This window comes from Odontesthes bonariensis, chromosome 4 (genome assembly GCF_027942865.1).
Source record: "Odontesthes bonariensis isolate fOdoBon6 chromosome 4, fOdoBon6.hap1, whole genome shotgun sequence".
Lineage (NCBI taxonomy): Eukaryota > Metazoa > Chordata > Actinopteri > Atheriniformes > Atherinopsidae > Odontesthes > Odontesthes bonariensis.
This window is the reverse complement of record NC_134509.1, coordinates 3,104,378-3,125,809: the sequence shown is the minus strand read 5'-3', so window position 1 is coordinate 3,125,809 and position 21,432 is coordinate 3,104,378. Positions and strand designations below refer to the sequence as shown.

General features: G+C 42.0%; 2 protein-coding genes across 3 annotated transcripts in view; one reads left to right on the top strand and one right to left on the bottom strand.

The window, feature by feature from the left end:
• The window catches only part of slc5a10 (solute carrier family 5 member 10), a 42,499-nt gene that overhangs the window by 9,857 nt on the left and 11,210 nt on the right, over nt 1-21,432 (top strand). Inside the window, exon 8 of the mRNA XM_075462497.1 lies at nt 9,578-9,713. Within this exon, the coding sequence (XP_075318612.1) occupies nt 9,578-9,713 (136 nt within the window). The remainder of the gene's footprint in view (nt 1-9,577; nt 9,714-21,432) is intronic.
• Nucleotides 1,086-20,611, bottom strand: LOC142378225 (protein FAM83G-like). 2 transcript variants are annotated; one of them, XM_075462494.1, is made up of 5 exons: nt 19,334-20,611; nt 15,579-15,746; nt 14,268-14,392; nt 10,623-12,012; nt 1,086-2,086 (listed from the first exon to the last, which is right to left on the bottom strand). In XM_075462494.1, exons 1-5 carry the CDS (start codon nt 19,823-19,825, stop codon nt 1,715-1,717), a joined length of 2,547 nt encoding a protein of 848 aa, XP_075318609.1. In that variant the 5' UTR covers nt 19,826-20,611; the 3' UTR covers nt 1,086-1,714. The 2 variants fall into 2 exon arrangements, with proteins under 2 accessions (XP_075318609.1, XP_075318611.1); XM_075462496.1 differs by lacking the exon at nt 1,086-2,086 and adding an exon at nt 2,107-2,368.

The window sequence follows — 21,432 nt, the reverse complement described above, 5'->3', positions numbered from 1 at the left end:
AACATATGTAACCCATATGTAACCTAAAAAACAAACATTCACCTATCCATGGGGGAAAAACGAGTTTAGGAAACTTAGCGCTACATGTTTCCTCAAGTTAGATGTTGAGTTTCTGCTGAAATGTGCGTTTGTTTTGGTTGACACAGAAGACACATAATGTAGCTGCTGTTTCTCACTCTTTGTAAGGTAAACATGCTTTCAGTATAGGGCTGGGCGATATATCGATATTTAAGATATATCGATATATTTTTAAATAAGATATGGAATTAGACCATATCGCATATATCGATATAGTTCAAATATCGGAAACAGGTATTCTCAAGCTGATGTTTAAAAACGTTTTTCTTAAACTGAGCACTTTATTATTTTATCTCTTTATATATAAATGCTGCCCATTTTATTTTATAGGCCAATTTTATTTAAGATATTTTTTTTATTTACATGTGCACCTTATGGAGCTTTGTTACACAGTGTTTATGTTTACATTTTATAGTGAGTTTTCAATAAATCTACTCGTATTTGGCTTTGACTTTGACTTAGCATTTCATTTCACAGCTCTCACTTTGCGGAAAAAATATCGGGATATATATCGTATATCGATATTCAACCTAAATATATCGGGATATGACTTTTGGTCCATATCGCCCAGCCCTATTTCAGTATGAGGCCTCGTCTGTGTCTTCATTTCCCACCGTTGGTTCTGACATTTTTCATCTGTTTCTTTGTTTGTTTGCTACGACTGCTAATGCTAAAGCTAACCCGTCCCGCCGCTGAGATCGAGTACGGTCACGTGACCAGACCGCACGGCTGCGTCTGATTGGTGGAACACGGTCAGGTGGTAGAGCCTTTGGCGGAAGTCTCTCTCTCTGTCAGAATAAAACATTAAAATGAGGCGTACGCGGGGGGATAAAAATAATGAGGCGTAGAATACCAAAGAGGTAAGAAGAAAAGTAACCAGCTCATTGTAGCCTAATGTAGCGGAGTAAGAGGACACTTCACTCTACTCATACGTAAGCATTAAACTGGGTTATCTCCAGATCAGACGTCTGGCTTGAGTTATGCTCTGAAAGAATCCTGCAGACTGCTCATCGTAGACAACAACAGAGCCAGTTCATGAACTGCCTGTCTTTTTTATTTAAAACACTCAGTTTTGGTCCCGAGACAGTGCCGAACATTTGCACGTTTCTACATCTGTGCAGGCAATCAATGACTTCAGACAAAAAACACAAAGAAACCAACATTGTAGCCCTGCCCTCTCACCACCTGTAACCAACCCCAGTACCGTCAGTACCGAGGCCCGATCTGCATCAATAGGCAGATACAACATTATCTTACATATATCAGAGCGTCTGTGCATGCTGGACATGGACGAAACATTAATTACAGTGTAAAGAGGAAAAGCAGCTGAGGTCATTTAGAAATATCCCATCTGAATATAGAGAGAGGAATATCAAAACTTACCAAACATTGTACCAAACATATCCTGCTCAACTAATTGTAAGTATCCATCTCATCCCGTTAACACACGTTTGTAAACACAAATATCAGCTGACACGTCACTATCAGAAGTAAGTTTTTCCACAGAGTGCGCAGCATGTGATGATAAAATCCAGAATCATGAATAGTTCTTTCAATACTTCTGTGCTGCGGACTGTCAAATCACCCGTTTTTCAAGCAGGAAGTCAGCCGACCAACACTCTTATGTACCTGTGTTCTACCTGGCGGCCTTGTTGTTCTGAGACACCTTCTTCTGAGACGCTCCCCCTCGCGCTCTCAACTGTCTGAAGTTGCTCAATTTTGCGAGAGACGCTCCAAATAAGCCCGATGAGTCGGCGGACGCCTGGGGCGGCGCGTTGTCCACCTTCCTGTAGCCCGGGCTGTGTCGCCGTGGCGACCGGCCCGAGCGGTTCTCCGCCCGCAGGTGGGCGGAGCCGGCCTGCGACATCTGACCCTGCCAGTAGCGGTGTCCTCCTATCACGAGGCCGGCGGCGTGAGCCGGGCGGTGATAGCTTCCCGGTTTGGCGATGATCACTTTGGGTCCTTTCAGTCTCCCGTCGCGAGCCGGAGATCTCGAGTCCTGAAACAGCTGCACAGACAGAGGAAGAGGAGAGAGACGAGTGGGACGTCCAGTCAGTTTCACAGCTGGAAAACCTCAGGGATCAACCTTCAGCACCTTAGGATTCATTCTCTATGTGGTGAAGTGTTACAAAGGCATCTTATCAGAGATGGGGACTCAGGTCAACTCGAGTCGCTGTTTTGATGACTTGTGACTTGACTTGACAAAAAATAAAAGACTTGAGACTCGACTCGGACTTGGAAGTTAAAGACTCGGCACTTGACTTGACTTGAGACACGATGACTTGAATGACTTGAGTGTTAATGTGAGGGACCACGTCAAACCAAGAGAAGAGACAGGAAAATTATTAGAAAATAGGGTTTTTTATTTAACCCAAAAATCAACTACAAAATACTGAGCTCATAAAAGAGGTCAAAGAAACGAAATTGAACTCAGGCAAAAATGTGAACAAAGTAGCTGTACAAACAAAACATAACTGACCTAACAAAGAAATGACACACACGGGTAAATGCTGGCTGATCAGACCAGTAACACACACATTAGGGGTAACTAAACAAAATACAATCACAAGCTACAACAAATACCACATTACAGCCACCTTAGTAAATAAACTAACCACCCAAAAATAAGAGCAAAAGTCTTACAATTTAAATACAAAAATCACTAAAATAGGAAACTTATTTAACTAAAGAACTCAAAATCTCCTCCCCCCTCCAGCAGGAACTGGTGGTTCAGTCCAATCAGTGTTTGCATGCTCAGCTCTTGTCAGGCAACTCCCACAGAACAGGTAAATATCAGTAAAAGAAACAGAATTAAACAAACAGAAACCACCGGTTGAGAAAGAATACATAAGTAACTAAATGTGCGCGCTTACAAATAGAACAAATGTATTTAACCCAAACAATAAACATTTTATTGAAACTAAAGTAATGTAAATGACGTGTAAAAGAATACTGCATAAGAGAGTTGCTGACTTTAGAGTGTGGCCATGGGTTTGGCCATCACAGTTAAGCATCTAGAATAACTTCCAACTTTGTTCGTCATTTGAAGATCCATTCTGACCAGTAAGTGCTCGTTAAATTAGCTAATATTATCCTGTTAGCCTAGCCGGTAGTTAGCTAACGTTAGCTTGATATGATACGGGGTGGACAGGTTGGACACATTGGCCAATGATGTTTACTGACAGTTACTTATATCTTGTCTTTTCACATTATTAAGTAACTTTATTATCAGATTCTGCAGGTAAAATTGCAATAATAAGGTGACTTGACTTTGACTTGACTTGCCCAAAAAAAAAATTACTTGGGACTTACTTGAGACTTGAAAGCTAAGACTTGGGACTTACTTGAGACTTGAAAGCTAAGACTTGAGACTTACTTGAGACTTGAAAGCTAAGACTTGGGACTTACTTGAGACTTGAAAGCTAAGACTTGAGACTTACTTGAGACTTGAAAGCCAAGACTTGAGACTTACTTGAGACTTGAACGCTAAGACTTGAGACTTGAAAGCTAAGACTTGGGACTTACTTGAGACTTGAAAGCTAAGACTTGAGACTTGAAAGCCAAGACTTGGGACTTACTTGAGACTTGAAAGGTAAGACTTGAGACTTACTTGAGACTTGAAAGCTAAGACTTGGGACTTACTTGAGACTTGAAAGCCAAGACTTGGGACTTACTTGAGACTTGAAAGCTAAGACTTGAGACTTACTTGAGACTTGAAAGCTAAGACTTGGGACTTACTTGAGACTTGAAAGCTAAGACTTGAGACTTACTTGAGACTTGAAAGCTAAGACTTGAGACTTACTTGAGACTTGAAAGCTAAGACTTGAGACTTACTTGAGACTTGCACATGTGTGACTTGGTCCCATCTCTGCATCTTATCCCTTCCTAAATTCAGATTAGGCTTCAAATTCAAAAGAGTTTTCATCATTTTCAGATTCTTCCATCAGTCGCCTCATGGAGGCTCCTTTTCTTTCCCTCATAGCACAAAGATCTGAGGCAAGGCATCGTTATTTATACAGCACATTTCATACCAGAGGTGGGAGAAAGTCCCTATGTTGCAAGTCCAAGTAGAGTCTCGAGTCTTTGCTCTCAAGTCCAAGTCCTAGGATTTTTGTTTTCGAGTCCCAACCAAGTCCTAACAAATCGATTATATTTAATGATACGGATCATGACCACGCCTCAGTTAAGTTGTTTATATTTCATTGTTAATGTTCTGCCACTTATTCATTTGTTTATTTTTATTAATATTGTGTTTAGATGCTTCGTCAATATAAGTAGCCTCTGGTCTGTTAGCTGTACTTAAGGTAACGTGACGTAGTGACGTAGCGTGGCGTGGCGTGGCGGGCGGTGTGAAGTTCAGGCGGCGTTCAGGTGTCACTGACGGCTGGGATTTCTGGCTGGTTGCTACAGTATTGATGCAACACTTTTAAAAAATATTTTAATATTTGTGCTTGCTGCATGTGACTTGACTCGAGTCCAGAGGGTTAAGTCCAAACCTGGATTTAAAAGTGCTCACAGTTGGGGCTGATTTCAGTTCTAAGCTGGGTTTGCCCTTTTTCTAGGGCATGAGAGAGCGTGTTACTGATAAAAAAAAGAAGTTAGTTTGAGGACGTTTCTGCGAATGTTTATTACTTTTCTGTCAATCTGACATCACAGATGGAAATTACCCGGATGTTTTCCTGTGAAAGTTTCAATTTCCAACTTTAACTTGGCATTGAGCGGAGACCTTTAATCCAAAGCAAGTTAAGCTTTTAGAAGCTTTTTATGAAGGCATAAGGACGCGCGGAGAAGGCAGTTTTGATTGGTTGAACACGGAAAGGTTAACGCATCGCTTTCAACGCGGCACAAGCTCCGACTGCTGCAGACAGTAGCTGTGGGTCTTAATTTGGATTTTAAGGAGGACTCACAGAGAGATTACATTATTAAGTGATGAAAAAGAGCATCACTATCCCCCTGGTTCCCCTCACTATTACTTGGTGCAGGAACTAAGAGTTTGTCTCTGTTTTTTTCCCCCACATGAGCCAAACCAATGGAAACATAATGCCGCAGTGTTTTTGCTCAGCAGCTCGGCCTCTCACACACAAGCAGAGGTGGGTAGAGCATCCAACAATTATACTCAAGTAAAAGTGCTGTTACTTCAGAATAATATGACTCAAGTAAAAGTAAAAAGTATTCATCCAAATAATTACTTGAGTAAGAGTAAAAAAGTGCTCGGTGAAAAAACTACTCAAGTACTGAGTAACTGTTGAGTAACGTCTGATTTATTTGTTAACACAAGCATTCAATCAGACAGACAAAAATACTAAATAATCATCTTTAGGCAAATTAGAGTTCATCCAATTGATAAAAAAAAAATCAAAATTAATTAATTAATTACAAAATAGCTTCAATTAAAATAATCCAGGTAAATACAAGAACTTTAATAAAAAATGAAAGAGACTTAGGAAATGTTTAAAACATATGTAACCCATATGTAACCTAAAAAACAAACATTCACCTATCCATGGGGGAAAAAACGAGTTTAGGAAACTTAGCGCTACATGTTTCCTCAAGTTAGATGTTGAGTTTCTGCTGAAATGTGCGTTTGTTTTGGTTGACACAGAAGACACATAATGTAGCTGCTGTTTCTCACTCTTTGTAAGGTAAACATGCTTTCAGTATGAGGCCTCGTCTGCGTCTTCATTTCCCACCGTTGGTTCTGACATTTTTCATCTGTTTCTTTCTTTGTTTGCTACGACTGCTAATGCTAAAGCTAACCCGTCCCGCCGCTGAGATTGAGTACGGTCACGTGACCAGACTGCACGGCTGCGTCTGATTGGTGGAACACAGTCAGGTGGTAGAGCCTTTGGCGGAAGTCTCTCTCTCTGTCAGAATAAAACATTAAAATGAGGCGTACGCGGGGGGATAAAAATAATGAGGCGTAGAATACCAAAGAGGTAAGAAGAAAAGTAACCAGCTCATTGTAGCCTAATGTAGCGGAGTAAGAGGACAGTTTCTGCTGCACACATCTACTCAAGTAACAGTAAAAAGTATAGAGATTTAAAACTACTCCTAGAAGTATAATGTTTTCAAAAACTTACTCAAGTAAATGTAACTCGTTACTACCCACCTCTGCACACAAAGACAGCAGGAAAAGCAGGAAAGAGCTTCCGCGGGTCGACTTAAAGTTAAACATTGTCTCACAGCGATAACAGAACAAGTGTAAGGTCAATAAAAAACGCAAGTTAAGATAATTTACAATGCTGACTTATCGAAAAGTTCACACATGTAGGAAAGTGATCTCATGTTTTATACAGCCACCATGCACCTGACAGGGTTATATAAACGATGAGAGAAGTATGGTACAGACTCTGGTGTTATGCCTCACTTTACGAGCTGCCCGGTCTTGTGTGAAGGGTAAATATCCCCCTTTAACTGCTGGTGTCTGGAGTCAGCCTCCAGGATAAGTGTGACGTGCGATAGACTGTGCCGTCTTTGTCTTTGACAGATGGTGGAAATGTCTTTGTTATGAAACTTTTACAATGACCAAATGTTGGTTTTTCGGGTGACAAAGATCGATGGCTTGTCCCCTGATTGCACTACTTTTAGTTGAGGGCGAGTAAATGTATTTTTCTCCAACACATTTATACGTGGTGTTTGAAGAAGAAAAGCTAAAAAAAACAAAGAGTTTATTTTTAGCCTCCATTTGTTCTGTGTGAGTGAGCGAGTACTGGTCCCATAAGTCAATGTTAGAACCGTCTCCCATGCAAACATGAGTTGTTTGAAACGGGATCAACACCAGGTGAGGGCAGTTAAACATACAAACTGCACCTTCCAACACAAAACAACCCACCATCCTGACCGTTAAAGACAAAGACATTATTTAAAGGAATGCAACATTCATGGTTGGTGCTAGATTAGCTGAAGCGATGCGCTGTGATTGGCTGTTTCGCTGTAAAAGTTGACACTCTGGGAATTAGAAGTGTCAACTCACAGAATAGATTTTAAAAGCCTGCTGATGGTTTACATCTGTGATATGTTCAGAGAATATAAAGCCAGCAGAGCTCTGAGATCCAAGGACTCAGGTCAGCTGGTCCAGTCCAGAGTCCAGACTAAACATGGAGAAGCAGCATTTAGCTGTTATGCTGCAAACAAGTGGAACAAACTGCCAGTGGAGATTAAACTTTCACCAAATGGAGACATTTTTAAATCCAGGTTAAAAACATTTCTGTTCTCATGTGTCTATGCATGAAATCTGCACGCTATCTTTGAACTTATCTGGACTGTTGCTTGTTTTTAAATTCATTTAAATGATTTTATTTGTTTCTCTTTATATTCTTTTATGTATTTTTAATGCTTCTTACACTCCCTGCTGCAATGCTTTTATTTTATGTGAAGCACTTTGAACTGTTTTGTACATGAAATGTGCTATACAAATAAATTTGATTTGATATTTGATTTGATTTTGAAAATGTGAAATAGGTCAGCGGAGGGGGCTCGCTGTGTTTGCTTGTTTCGTGTTTTTCTCCACTACTTTGCTGCTGACAATTAGTCGGCCCGAGCGAGTTGAAAACTTCCTGACCTCTGATTCGAATCTCTGGTTGAAAGCATAAACCATTTCAGCAGATCAGTGTTGGACTGAGAGGAATTTGGCTCGTTAGAGTCCAATAAACAAGCGCAGGGCTCGTGTTGACACCAACACAATGCTCGCTTTGTCCCAGCCAACGACCCAAATCTCAAACTCGTTCAACTTAATAAGCAGAAATCTTGCACACAAAACTTTTTGTTTTTTCCTGCAGGCATTTTGTTTCTTCAGGTTTTAACACAGCATCTCAGAAGATTTTTTTAAATCACTCTTCATCAGCAGTGTCCTTCCAGCTAATCCGATCCTATGCTGTCGACCACATGAAATGGTTAAATGTAAAGCTCAGATATAAATTGTTTAACTGCATTTTCAGGATATATCATCAGCTCTGTGGATTTCTGCACTGGGAAAAATGCCCCTCCAAAAATAAGCAAAAAAACAACAAATACAAGACGTTTTTGCTTGAAATAAGCAAAAAGAAATCTGCCAATGGAACTAGTGAAAATCGGCTTGTCCAGATTTCTTGAAATAAAATGTGATATTTAGGACTTTTGAGATAAAAGTGATCTTGAAATTAGCTTAAAAACCTCTTCAAATGAAAAAAAAGCTTGTTTCATGTGAAATATGACTCAAAACAATTTGTTTTCAAGACTTTTTCATTTAACAAGATATTCCAGATGTAGACATCCCAAGTTCCAAAAACTCATTTCAGGGAGATGCTTATCGACCCCCCCCCCCCCCCCCCCCCCTCCCCCCCCGCCCCTTTTTAACATATTAAATTGGGGATTTTTAAAAGGCTTAGACAGGCTGGATATAGTTAGATACAGTAGCTGGCTAGTTAGATATATGCCTACACAATTTAGTAACTAAATGTGTATTGATCCTTTAAATAAGTCTTTGATACGTTTTGCTTTATTTTATAACAGCATTTAACCTACAGAAATAAAATGCAGATGATGGCGCGTTCAGCCTACCTCCACATGTTTTTACAGTCATTAAGTCTGCCGTGGGCAATACTGAAGTCACTATTGCATACAGTGCACCTCGCACGGTGTCATCATTCTTCACCTTCACTAGGCATGGGTATACTTTAGTATATTCTGCTGTAAAATCAGTCTTATATTTTCGTTTTTTACTCGAGGATTCACCCTCTGCCATTTGGCAGGATGCACAGTTTTGAGTGGTAACTTAGGTGACTGTCAGAGAGTAAATCGAAGCCCTCCCACACCGAACATTATTGGCTTATTTTGCTGACTAAACCAATCAGCGCGCCCTCTGACAAGCAGTCGCCTTGAACGCTCGTTGAACAGAGCATCGCTTTGGACAGATACGCACAGGTTTCACAAGCAACCCCTCACACCCCTCTCTCTCTCGTGCCTGCGCAGTCGAAACGCACATGGTGCACGAGTTATTGTGTTGCCTGCACGCTCTCATTCGCATTGAAAAAAAAACAAAAACACTCCCTCGCATAGTCTAAAATCCGGGATATTTTATCTGACTCGCGGGCATCCGTGATTAACTATCAGTATCAGGGAGACTCCCGGAACTTCCGGGAGACTTGGGATGTCTGCAGATGTATTGTCTTCAAACAAGTCCCTATATCTGGCTGAAATAGTACTTGTTAGGCAGTTGTGTCTTATATTAAGTGTAATGAGATACTCAATGAGACAGATATACTTGGTAAGATTTAGATTTTTTCCAGTGTGTCAGAGTTTATTTGACTTCTCTTAATTCTGAGGTGCTTCAGTCTTCCTTAAACAAGTCGATCTCCTTGGGCAGTTTGCTTTTCACGGCACTTCCTTCATCGTCCGTCACGCTGCTTTTAATGTGAACTATTCACATTTCGTAATCTTTTTTTTTTGTTTTAAAATCTTGTGTTTGTTGACAGGGGCTTAAATAAATGTGTTTCTTTTGTCTGCGTGTCTGTATGTGCAGGTTATTGTACAAAGATCCCTTTCGGCTAAGAACATGAGTCATGTCAAAGGAGCGTCAATCTTCGCGGGCTATCTGAAGTTGCTGCCCTTCATCTTCATCGTCCTCCCTGGCATGATCAGCAGAGCTCTCTATCCAGGTGCGGGCAATAATAACGTGGGTGGAGAAGCGGGAGCACGCACACGCAAACACACACGTGCACTTTTAGCTTCAGAAATAAGAAACAGGACATAGTTTAAGCACGCAGTGGCTTGTTTTGCTGCCACTGATGAAACACACCTTCCTATTAGTCTGTTCGGGACAAACTGAATTTCTGGGAGTCACTGCGCTCGATGCTGCCAATAATAACTCATTAACCATTAAAAATATTCTAACTGCAATTCAACAAACCAAAAGCTACTTAACTTGTTATCATATTCAACAGAAAAACCACTTGTTCACATATCTGAGAGGGGTGGAAGGTGCAGTGTTAGAAGGGAGAATAACCTAAACCACAAAAAGAAAACCCCACAGAAAATAATTAAAACAGCTCGGTTTTAACATCAACTGCTGGCCTTTTCCCCTTTAACCAACTTATTCACTGCAAAAATGCCCCTCCAAAAATAAGTTAAAAAAAAACAACAAATAAAAGACGTTTTTGCTTGAAATAAGCAAAAAAATCTGCCAATGGAACTAGTGAAAATCGGCTTGTCAAGATTTCTTGAAATAAAATGTGATATTTAGGACTTTTAAGATAAAAGTGATCTTGAAATTAGCTTAAAAACCTCTTCAAATGTCAAAAAAAGCTTGTTTCATATGATATGTGACTCAAAACATTTTGTTTTCAAGACTTTTTCATTTAACAAGATATTCCAGATGTATTGTCTTCAAACAAGTCCCTATATCTGGCTGAAATGGTGCTTGTTAGGCAGTTGTGTCTTTTATTAAGTGTAATGAGATATTTGGACTAGAAATGAGACAAATATACTTGGTAAGACTGATTTTTTTCCAGTGTTCCTCAGGTAACGGTGTGATTAGCCGTACTCAGAGTGCTGTGCAGGGTGCTCACCTGTCCGATGTGCCGGTGTGGGGACGGATGTCCCTGCCTGCGCAGCTGCTGCGACTGCCGGAGGAGGGAGGCGCTGTCCTCCGAGGAGCTGGGCTCCCGCAGGTCCAGCATGCTCTGAGACAGGCGGGCCATCATGTTGAGCCCGTCTCCTTGGCGTTTGCCTCGGCCCGACCCCGTGTGCCCTCCGTTGGGCAGAGGGTCGCTCGACTCCAGCGGCGAGCAATCGTAAAACTCTTCCTCGGACGCCGTGGAAGCGCTTGAGGGATCTTCGATGGCTGCTCGGTCACAAATGACCTTGGTGCTATCTTGGCTTCCGTCTTCGTTGCTTCCAGATTCTCCGTCGTCGTCGTTCCGTGACGTTAGGCGACTCGGACCTGGCGTCGGGTTCTTCTGGGTCCGCTCCTTGCTCGAACCTTCCGGCCGGCTCATTTTTATCAGAGTCACCTGCGCTTTGACGGGCTGCTCTGACGGGGAGGGCTCCATGACCAGCTGCAGCGTGCGGGGTTTGGGAACAGGAGGCGTCGCACTTTGTGTCTCTGGAGTTAGGCTCCGATCGTCTGTCGGCTGTGAACCAGCAGTAACTTTCATCTGTGATGTAGGAATGTGAGCATTTGGTTTGCGCGTGTCCTGTGCGGGAGGTGAGTTGGGCCGTCGGGGGGAATCTGTGGAATCAGTTTGGTCTTTATTCGGAGCCACGTTTGCATTAAGCTCTTTGTTGGTGGGACTCATGGGAGCAGAGTCCTTTGGGTTTGCGTTCCCAGACAGATTTTCGGCCGGTTTCGCATCTTTCGCACCTGCACTGGAAGCGGGTTGCTCGGTCTGGGCTGGTGCGAACAGTGGCGAGCTGAAGCGTATAGCCTGACTAACCTCAAACCTCTCCGACCTCTGCAAGTGAACCTGATTGGCCCTCTTTTCATCCCTGATATTGATGAAGCCGATCACGTCGCTCGGTGGGTCTGGCTCTGGCCAGGTGGGCAGGTAGGGGATCAGGTATGCTTTCTCCAGATGGGCCAACCCGGGATGTAAGGGTGGCTCTTCAAAGACCCCCTTCAAACGTCCCTTCGTCACTTTCAGCCCGGCGTGGATCTGAGGGTTTGAGTTCTTGTTGCTGGAGTTTTGGTCAGAGGAGCTTGGACTTGTGTGGGTTCCCGTGGCAACGAGAGCATACTTGGGATTGATGAGCTTCCTCGCGACGGCTGCCGAGACGGGAACGGGCGCCGCCTGAGGGAGCGGGTCGGGCACCGGCTCGTCCACCATGGAAACTTTACTGAGAGACACACCTCGGGACATGAGGTACAGCTCACGAAACTGCACGTCGAAGGTCTCCATAGACTGTCCCGTGATGACGGTGATGAGGTTACGGTCCAGGCGAGATGATGACCAGGTGAAACTGGAGCGCCACGGAGAAAGAAACAGAAATTACCAGCTGTGACTTGTAATGTCATGTCTAGTGTTGGGCGAGTTAACTCGTTATTATCACGTTAACTCGTTAATTATTTAACGCCGATAAATATTTTATCGCGCATTAGCGCAGGTTTTATTATTGTAAAAGTCTGTTGCTCACAGGCTTTTATTTTGTAAAAGTCTGCTGCTGTCTGCTGTGGAACAGGAAAAGAAAGTAATCGGCGGATCCACCAAACATGGAGAAGGGTACGGAACTTTTACTCGGCCATTTTCATGTTAAAGTTCTTCCAGACGGCGGAGTCGACAGAACCAAAGTCATCTGTAAACACTGCCAAGTTGAATTGTCTTCTCAGCGTAGTAGTTCCAGTCTAAAATATCACTTAAAGGCAAAACACACAACTGATAGCAGCAAGTCATTCAAGGAAACAGACAGTGGAGCGAGGCTTCTACATAAAAACTACAGAAAGATGCTGATGTTAAAAGTGTGTTTGCACAACAAATGTTATGGCACTTTCATTCATATGGCAGCACATTTAAAATAAAGCTAAATGCTAAAAGCTATACGCTAATTTTGAATTAATTTTTGGATTTTGCGTACAAATGCGATTAATCGTGATTAATCAGGGAAATCATGTGATTAATTAGATTAAACATTTTAATTGTTGCCCAGCCCTAATATGTGTATATATATATATATAAATATATATATAAATTGTTACACCAGGTGTTTGTTTCCTGGAGTCACGCAGCACATGATGTTCTTTGACCACATTAGTCCTGCTCCATATTCCAGAACTGCAGTCAATGAGAGTCAGCAGGAGTTCTGATGCACAGGCGGTTTCTGTGTGTGCCTAATTTGCAGAAATTAGCTTTATCTGATAACAGTTGGGCACGCTGCAGCAGGTGATCGTTTGTAGGGGGAAAACACCAGAAAGTCTAAACATTACACATTCCTACCACGCTGTGTAACCTTTATGAGATCAAGACACTTAAAGCGGATCTTAAGTGGGGATTTGAGAAAACAGGAAACAGAATGTAATAAATGGGGCTGTCTTTGTTCTTTAATCATCTGTGGTGTTCCCAGGGCAATGCCGTCAGTCATAACATACATTTTATGCTAATAAAGGGGAAATGGTATAGCTGTTTAAGGGCTTTAATAAATCACTTAGTCAGTGACAGTTTGCAAGTGGTGTTGCAGCCCTGCAAACTCCGGCTGAGGACAAAATGTGTCCCTGTAGCTGTTAAATTCTCCTGTTTGCTCATCAGCTGGTTGCTAACTTTTTCTGTCAGCCACGTGTGTGGGCGGGTGATTTACAGGAGCGAAAAAAGCTGCTGCAGCTGAAAACCAAGTGAGCCTGGGTGAGAGTGACTGAAACCAACACAAAACCAGGAAAATGTGATGGAAAAACCACTGAAGAGTTTAGTAAATGTTCTTCAGGAGAATGTCTTTTATCCCATCGGGGTTTGTTTTGTTTGTTTTTCTTTTTTTTTTGCTAAGAGAAAATACAGATTGGTGTGGCTTTAAACTATGGCTGGGCAACCATTAAAATCTTTAATCTAATCTAATTAATCACATGATTTCCCTGATTAATCGCATTTGTACGCAGAATCCAAAAATTAATCCAAAAGTAGTGTATAGCTTTTAGCATTTAGCTTTATTTTAAATGTGCTGCCATATGAATGAAAGTGCCATAACATTTGTTGTGCAAACACACTTTTAACATCAGCATCTTTCTGTAGTTTTTATGTAGAAGCCTCGCTCCACTGTCTGTTTCCTTGAATGACTTGCTGCTATCAGTTGTGTGTTTTGCCTTTAAGTGATATTTTAGACTGGAACTACTACGCTGAGAAGACAATTCAACTTGGCAGAGTTTACAGATGACTTTGGTTCTGTCGACTCCGCCGTCTGGAAGAACTTTAACATGAAAATGGCCGAGTAAAAGTTCCGTACCCTTCTCCATGTTTGGTGGATCCGCCGATTACTTTCTTTTCCTGTTCCACAGCAGACAGCAGCAGACTTTTACAAAATAAAAGCCTGTGAGCAGCAGACTTTTACAGAATAAAAGCCTGTGAGCTACAGACTTTTATAAAATAAAAGCCTGTGAGCAGCAGACTTTTACAAAATAAAAGCCTGTGAGCAACAGACTTTTACAATAATAAAATGAATAATAAAACCTGCGTTAATGCTAGTTAGTTAAATAAAACTTTAAACATATAAATACCCCGATGTGTGCTGCTCACCTGTATGAACCGGAGATGGCTCTATCGCCATCTATCAGGAGGAACCTCTGGCTTAGAGACCCGCGGACCTTATGTGCCGATCGTGTGTAGAACTCCACGCCTCCACAGCAGCGCACTCGCAAATTCTGCACACATGCAAGCACGCAGGCTTAATGCTATGTAACCCTGGAGGTTTTGTAATTGATGGGAGGCAGGATCTTAATGCACAAAGGGGTCACAAAGGCAACGAGAGAATGGAGAGGCTGAATTGAATGAGTTTCCTTGTTGCTCAAGAGCATCAGTAACAGCATGACCTGATGTGAAGTGAGTGCACAGGTTGGAACATGGACTCTAACTGTGTGAGTGCATGCTTCAGTGACACACCCTGCAGTGTTTGTCTTCAGCTCTGCGTTAAGGGTGTGGCTCCAGGCTGAGCGTTGGTTCCATGTGAAATCTCACGGGAGAAGCGAAACACAGGACTCATAAACGCTCACAGTAACAGTTATAGAAGAAAGATAAGAAAGAAGTTGAAAGTGAATGCAGTGAGGAAGGAAGAAAGTTGAAAGATAATTCTGATAGAGAAAGCAGAGTCAGTCAGTGTTGCTTATCTTGCTGCCTGCGGCACAGACAGGAATGTGATCAGTGTCTTTTTGGCTTCACATCCGAAACATTTAGAAAGTTGCATGTGGAACAGTAAGTATTTATAGTTCATGCCGTGACTAGTTTAACTCAGACAGGCAATTAGTGACAAAGTAGTTTAACCGAAGGAGACCAATGAATAATAATCACACTGGAAAAAATGTCCCTCCAAAAATAAGTAAAAAAACAACAAATAAAAGACGTTTTTGCTTGAAACAAAATAAATCTGCCAATGGAACTAGTGAAAATCGGCTTGTCCAGATTTCTTGAAATAAGATGTGATATTTAGGACTTTTGAGATAAAAGTGATCTTGAAAGTAGCTTAAAAACCTCTTCAAATGTCAAAAAAAGCTTGTTTCATATGAAATCCGACTCAAAACATTTTGTTTTCAAGACTTTTTCACTTAACAAGATATTCCAGATGTATTGTCTTCAAACAAGTCCCTATATCTGGCTGAAATAGTGCTTGTTAGGCAGTTGTGTCTTTTATTAAGTGTAATGAGATAGTTTGACTAGAAATGAGACAAATATACTTGGTAAGACTTTGATGTTTTCCAGTGCAGGAGCATCTTCTTTAAAATACTATCATTGTTGGGGTTTAAAAAAAAAAAAAAGATTTGTTATGATGATCTTATGTGGCAATCTTCCCACCCAGCTTATCCAAATACCACCTGCCTGCGTCAGCAGACTCACCTTCAGGTGTCCACGGTGCATATCAGCTCTGCCACACATGGACAGAAAGTTGGGGACCGCAGCTGAGTCGATGATTATGTAGACTGGAATTCTGCGTTTGTAAGACGCATCCAGCAGGTCGCGAAAGATATCCACGTCCGTGAAGGCATCCATCACCACGGCGATCACCTGCACACATGCACACACATGCACACGCAAGAAAAACATAGACGGGAAACCACAGCGGGTGTTAGTGTTTCCTGCTCTGAGGGTGGGTTCAATTTAGGCTGCTCTTATCAACAAGATTAAAGCCATTAAATCCACAAAGGAAGCGGCCCACTTATGTGAACTGATTTTCAACGATAAATCAAAACAAAATACTCGCGCTGTTCCTTTAAGAGACTGCCAGAGACTAAGAATGTTTTGCAGAGTGGTGATAAAATGTGACTGGACAGTGTGTGTCCACAGCGGCGCTGAAGACGGGACGATGCCGCTGTCCTGGTGCAGCTTAAGGTTTTAAAGCAGAGAACAATGAAGTGGTGGGAAAACAGGAACGCTTTCCAATCAACTTCACTGTGTGAACACAATGAAACAGGCTGTTAAAAAAACACCTTTCACTTTCATACCGACTCTAATTACCTTCAATCATCTGGCATCTGGTCGAATAGTCTGGCTTTCGTACTGAAGTGAAATGGAATGAGCTTCACTCATCATCACACTGGAAAAAAATGCCCCTCCAAAAATAAGTAAAAACACAACAAATAAAAGACGTTTTTGCTTGAAATAAGCAAAAAAATCTGCCAATGGAACTAGTGAAAATCGGCTTATCCAGATTTCTTGAAATAAAATGTGATATTTAGGACTTTTGAGATAAAAGTGATCTTGAAATTAGCTTAAAAACCTCTTCAAATGTCAAAGAAAGCTTGTTTCATATGAAATCTGACTAATTAATAAGATATTCCAGATGTATCGTCTTCAAACAAGTCCCTATATCTGGCTGAAATGGTGCTTGTTAGGCAGTTGTGTCTTATATTAAGTGGAATCAGATATTTTAACTAGAAATGAGACAAATATACTTGGTAAGACTTTGATTATTTTCCAGTGCACTTTTACTTTAAGAAACCCTGATCCATCATTTATGAAACGAAAGGAGATCATTCGGCCCAAAAAAAGTCAAAACAAAGTCGTTGACTTTCATCCAGTCAAACTGGGATTCATCTCAGTGACAATGAGGACGGGAAGGTGAACCTGTGACAGCCCCGTCTTTCACTTTGTGGCTCATTTCTTTCTTTTCTGAATCACTTGCCTCGCTGGAAAATCACTGGAAAAAATCAAAGTCTTACCAAGTATATTTGTCTCATTTCTCGTCAAAATATCTCATTACACTTAATATAAGACACAGCTGCCTAACAAGCACCATTTCAGCCAGATATAGGGACTTGTTTGAAGACAATACATCTGGAATATCTTGTTAAATGAAAAAGTCTTGAAAACAAATTGTTTTGAGTCGGATTTCATATGAAACAAGCTTTTTTTAACATTTGAGGAGGTTTTTAAGCTAATTTCAAGATCACTTTTATCTCAAAAGTCCTAAATATCACATCTTATTTCAAGAAATCTGGACAAGCCGATTTTCACTAGTTCCATTGGCAGATTTTTTTGCTTATTTCAAGCAAAAACGTCTTTTATTTGTTGTTTTTCTTACTTATTTTTGGAGGGGCATTTTTTCCAGTGTATTAAAAAGGTGATACGAATGTATTAGGTAATAATCTTAATGCACTTTCTGCTCAGTGCTGCAGACACCATAGCATAACTGCTTTAGTTCCCCCCCACTCCCACCCTCTGTTAACCTCATTGTGTTTTCCAACAAGGTCAAGAAAAAGTGCTCAGGAATAGACCATAAGATTGGATTTGTGTGGCTTTTCCCATCATAGTCTCGATGTCTTTCATTTGTTTGGTGCAAGCCTAGCTTGTGCCAGTGTTTCTGCATATAAGCTATAAAAGTGATGTATTTGTTGCTGGCTTGCAATACGTTCGGTGACATCACGGGATTTTTGTTTCCTTTCCACTGGCATGTCAAGCTCATACTTGCCTCATTAAAGCTGTGTTGTATGCAAATGTAAAAGTGGCCCAAGCAGGGAGACAAAAAGAAATCTGTCAGACCAGAATGAAGCAAATCATTAAATCTATGTGGACCAAAAAAAAAATAGCTCTAGGCAAATACAAATGAGGGAAACTGGGTTAAATGATCTGCAAAGAAGCACACGTTTGATTTCATTTGTCTCGTGTGAAACTGCATGGGTGTCAGCAGGGTGAAAACAGCCAGGACCGTCAAAGCTGTGATAATAAACACTGTTATTCTGGCAGAATTCACAAGAAGAAACAATAGATACAACAATACTGAGCAGCACCTAACAAGTTAACACATGTCTGGGTGCAATAAGCAATTAGTTCCATGGAAAATGAATGTGCTTATGGTGATATCTGAGTGGCTGGAACGAGCTTTGTTTCGCTCTAGTCCTTCCAGAAGCTAAAAGGTTAAAAGGTTTCAAACTAGAGTAATAAATAGATAAATAAATAAAGGCAGACGAGACAATACACTCATTTACAATTTGTAATTATTGCACTGAGGGTGATAATGCTCACTGAGGGATTGTTGTAGTGAGAGTTTACTGACCTGGCAGCCCACGTGCAGAAGCTGTTTCTCTGTCTATTTTAATGCTTTTAAAATGGTCAGTCAGTTGATATTTTAACTTCTCGTGCATCCGCAAGCTTTGCATTGGAAATAGGGGAACCATAAAAGTATTGAAACCAGGACGTGCACTGGCACAGTTAACTGTTTCTGAAAGCAAAACAAAGAAAAAAACAGAACCGTAGCTTTTTTTTGGGACACTGTGTTTGTTTTTTGTGCTGACTCACTCATAAAAGCATAATTTAAGTTTTTTTTTGTATTGGACTCCATTATGGAAGAGCCACATATAGACACCTGACAAAATATCAAGTTAAGTATATCAATAGATTTAAATAATTCAGAGGCTCAGACGTGTTTGTGTGATATTCTGTGTTTTTTAATGGAAATCAGACGTGTTTGTGTGATATTCTGTGTTTTTTAATGGAAATCAGACGTGTTTGTGTGATATTCTGTGTTTTTTAAGTGAAATCAGACGTGTTTGTGTTATATTCTGTGTTTTTTAAGTGAAATCAGACGTGTTTGTGTGATATTCTGTGTTTTTTAAGTGAAATCAGACGTGTTTGTGTGATATTCTGTGTTTTTTAAGTGAAATCAGACGTGTTTGTGTGATATTCTGTGTTTTTAATGGAAATCAGACGTGTTTGTGTTATATTCAGTGTTTTTTAAGAGAAATCAGACGTGTTTGTGTGATATTCTGTGTTTTTTAAGTGAAATCAGACGTGTTTGTGTGATATTCTGTGTTTTTTAAGTGAAATCAGACGTGTTTGTGTGATATTCTGTGTTTTTAATGGAAATCAGACGTGTTTGTGTTATATTCAGTGTTTTTAAGAGAAATCAGACGTGTTTGTGTGATATTCTGTGTTTTTAATGGAAATCAGACGTGTTTGTGTTATATTCAGTGTTTTTAAGAGAAATCAGACGTGTTTGTGTTATATTCTGTGTTTTTTAAGAGAAATCAGACGTGTTTGTGTGATATTCAGTGTTTTTTAAGGGAAATAAGACGTGTTTGTGTGATATTCTGTGTTTTTTAAGGGAAAATCTAAATCATTTTTACTTTTACACCATCACCTTCTGCGCTACCCACCTTCTGTGCTGATGCAATGCTCTTGCGCACCACTTCCTTAATGTGCGTCTGTCCCTCAGCTGGGGGTTGAGTGTGCACGGTCACGCGCGTGACCCCTCTGTATGAGATGGCATCGGGCCACCCCATGTCCAGCTCCACCACCGAGGCCTCTGACCGGTCTGGCCAGTACTCCAGCGACACCTCTCCGTCCCCGGCTTCCTCCCCGGCCCCCGGGGTGATGTTCCCCGGGCCCGGCGTCTCGGGCTTCTGGTGATGCTCGAACCCAGGCCGGTAGGCCTCCGCCGTGCGCGCGATGCGCTCCAGCTCCGGTTCCGAGAGGAACTCCCGGACGCCGCTCTCGCGGAGGCAGTGCGTGAAAGCCTCGGGGCCCTCGGTGACCAGCGCCTCCAGCGCCAGCCGCTGGTCCTCGCTGTAGAAAAACTCGGGTTTATTTTCGCTGACGCGCCAGTTGACGTGGTGCTCATCCAGACACTGGATCTGAGACAACGCCATGTCCCCGGTGTGGAGCAGCTGGTCAGTAAATGGTTAAGCTCTGAAACCACCCTGACCCAGATTCAGCTCGTTGGACAGGGTCAAGCCTCCAATATGTCATTCCGGTCCATACAATGTCCTCCTGACCCGGGCTCCTGATGTAATAACCAGATCCGTGTGGTTGGGAAACACTCTCTTAGAGGAAATGAACCGCTGTGAGCTCCACCAACACAGGCTTTCAGCTCGGGGAAATCAATCTTCTGTCCCAGGTGTAGTTTGAACAAAGCTCACCCGCCCAGCGCCACGCCTTTCACCTGACAGGGGCCGGCTGAACCCGGCGGCGGCCCGGCGCGACTCCTCCAGCCTCAGGGCTCGGCAGGCAGCTGTGGGGTTGGATGAGTGTGCATGTGTGTCTGTCTGCCGCTGAGTCAGTCCAAAGCGGAACAGATTCGGGTCGTTAATCCTCCTTTAAATGTGTCGAAACAGTGAGTGACTCAGTCTAACTGTGGCGCTGAATGATCACTTTTCGCCTTCTGGTCGGAGCGCTATTACGCAAAATGTTCACAGATGTTCAGGCAGCTGTTCGGGTCAGTCGGCTTCACAAACGTGGCACCGAACGACTTTCGACTGTCACCGAGTTTGTAGCTGTCTGTATTTTTCTTTAAACTTACTTAAAAACCACACAAAAGTTCATCGAGGTCCAGTGGGCTGTGTTTGTGGAGCTCCCCGCGAGTGTCTGACCCTTGAATTCGGCAGCGGAAGCTCGGTTACCGGGGGCCGAAAGGCGGAGTGTCCGGTAGTTGGTTCGGAGTGAAAAACTCCAAACCCCACCCTCTTTCCCGGACAGAGACAAACAGAGAGAGAGAGAGAGAGAGAGAGAGAGAGAGAGAGAGATATCTTGATTTTCCACCTCAAATCAGACGCTTTAGGAAACAGGATGTTATAGCTAACATATTATAAACTATAAACTAAACTGTTTGGGACGCATAAGCTTAACTTCAATTTCCAGAACAAAAGGAGACACATGAGAATTTTGTATTGTATATGTACTTTTTTGCTGTTCAGTGTTATTTCTGGTTAATGAGTCTCTGAAAGATCTGCTGGACTTCCCAGTGATAAAACAACAACAACTAACTGTGGTGAATGAAGATTAAAGGGACAGTTCGCCTCTTTTGACATGAAGCTGTATGACATCCCATTTCAGCAACATCATTTCTGAACATCTTCTTACCCCCTGCTGCGTCCTGTGAGCAGAGTTCCAGCCTCGTTTTGGTGTTAATGAAGGTAGTCCGGCTAGTTGGCTGGGGTTTAAAAAATAAAGCGTTTTGCTTCTCAAAACAATATGCGTTCAACAGAGTAATACATTTGCATCACAAAATGGTTCTCCAGGAAAAAGTCAGACCTCACAATCTCTTGGCCCTATTTTCTCTCCCTGCGTATCACTGCCTGCTGCCGCCTGCCGACAGCAGCGCCTGTTACGGTGTTTGCTGCTCGGAAGCAGGGGACTGCTCGCTCTGCACTTCGGTCTGCACAGCAGGCAGTGATACGAAGGGAGAGAAAATAGGGCCAAGCAATTGTGAGGTCTGACTTTTTCCTGGAGAACTTTTTTGTGATGCAAATGTATTACT

Bases quoted from the DNA above. Each gene is read 5' to 3' on its own strand.
- LOC142378225 (XM_075462494.1), bottom strand. From the start codon at position 19,825: ATGGCGTTGTCTCAGATCCAGTGTCTGGATGAGCACCACGTCAACTGG. The intron at 15,747-19,333 runs GTGGGTAGCGCA...GCATGTGTGCAG, and splicing joins GCATTGCATCAGCACAGAAG to GTGATCGCCGTGGTGATGGA. The intron at 14,393-15,578 runs GTGAGTCTGCTG...GCATGTGTGCAG, and splicing joins TGCACCGTGGACACCTGAAG to AATTTGCGAGTGCGCTGCTG.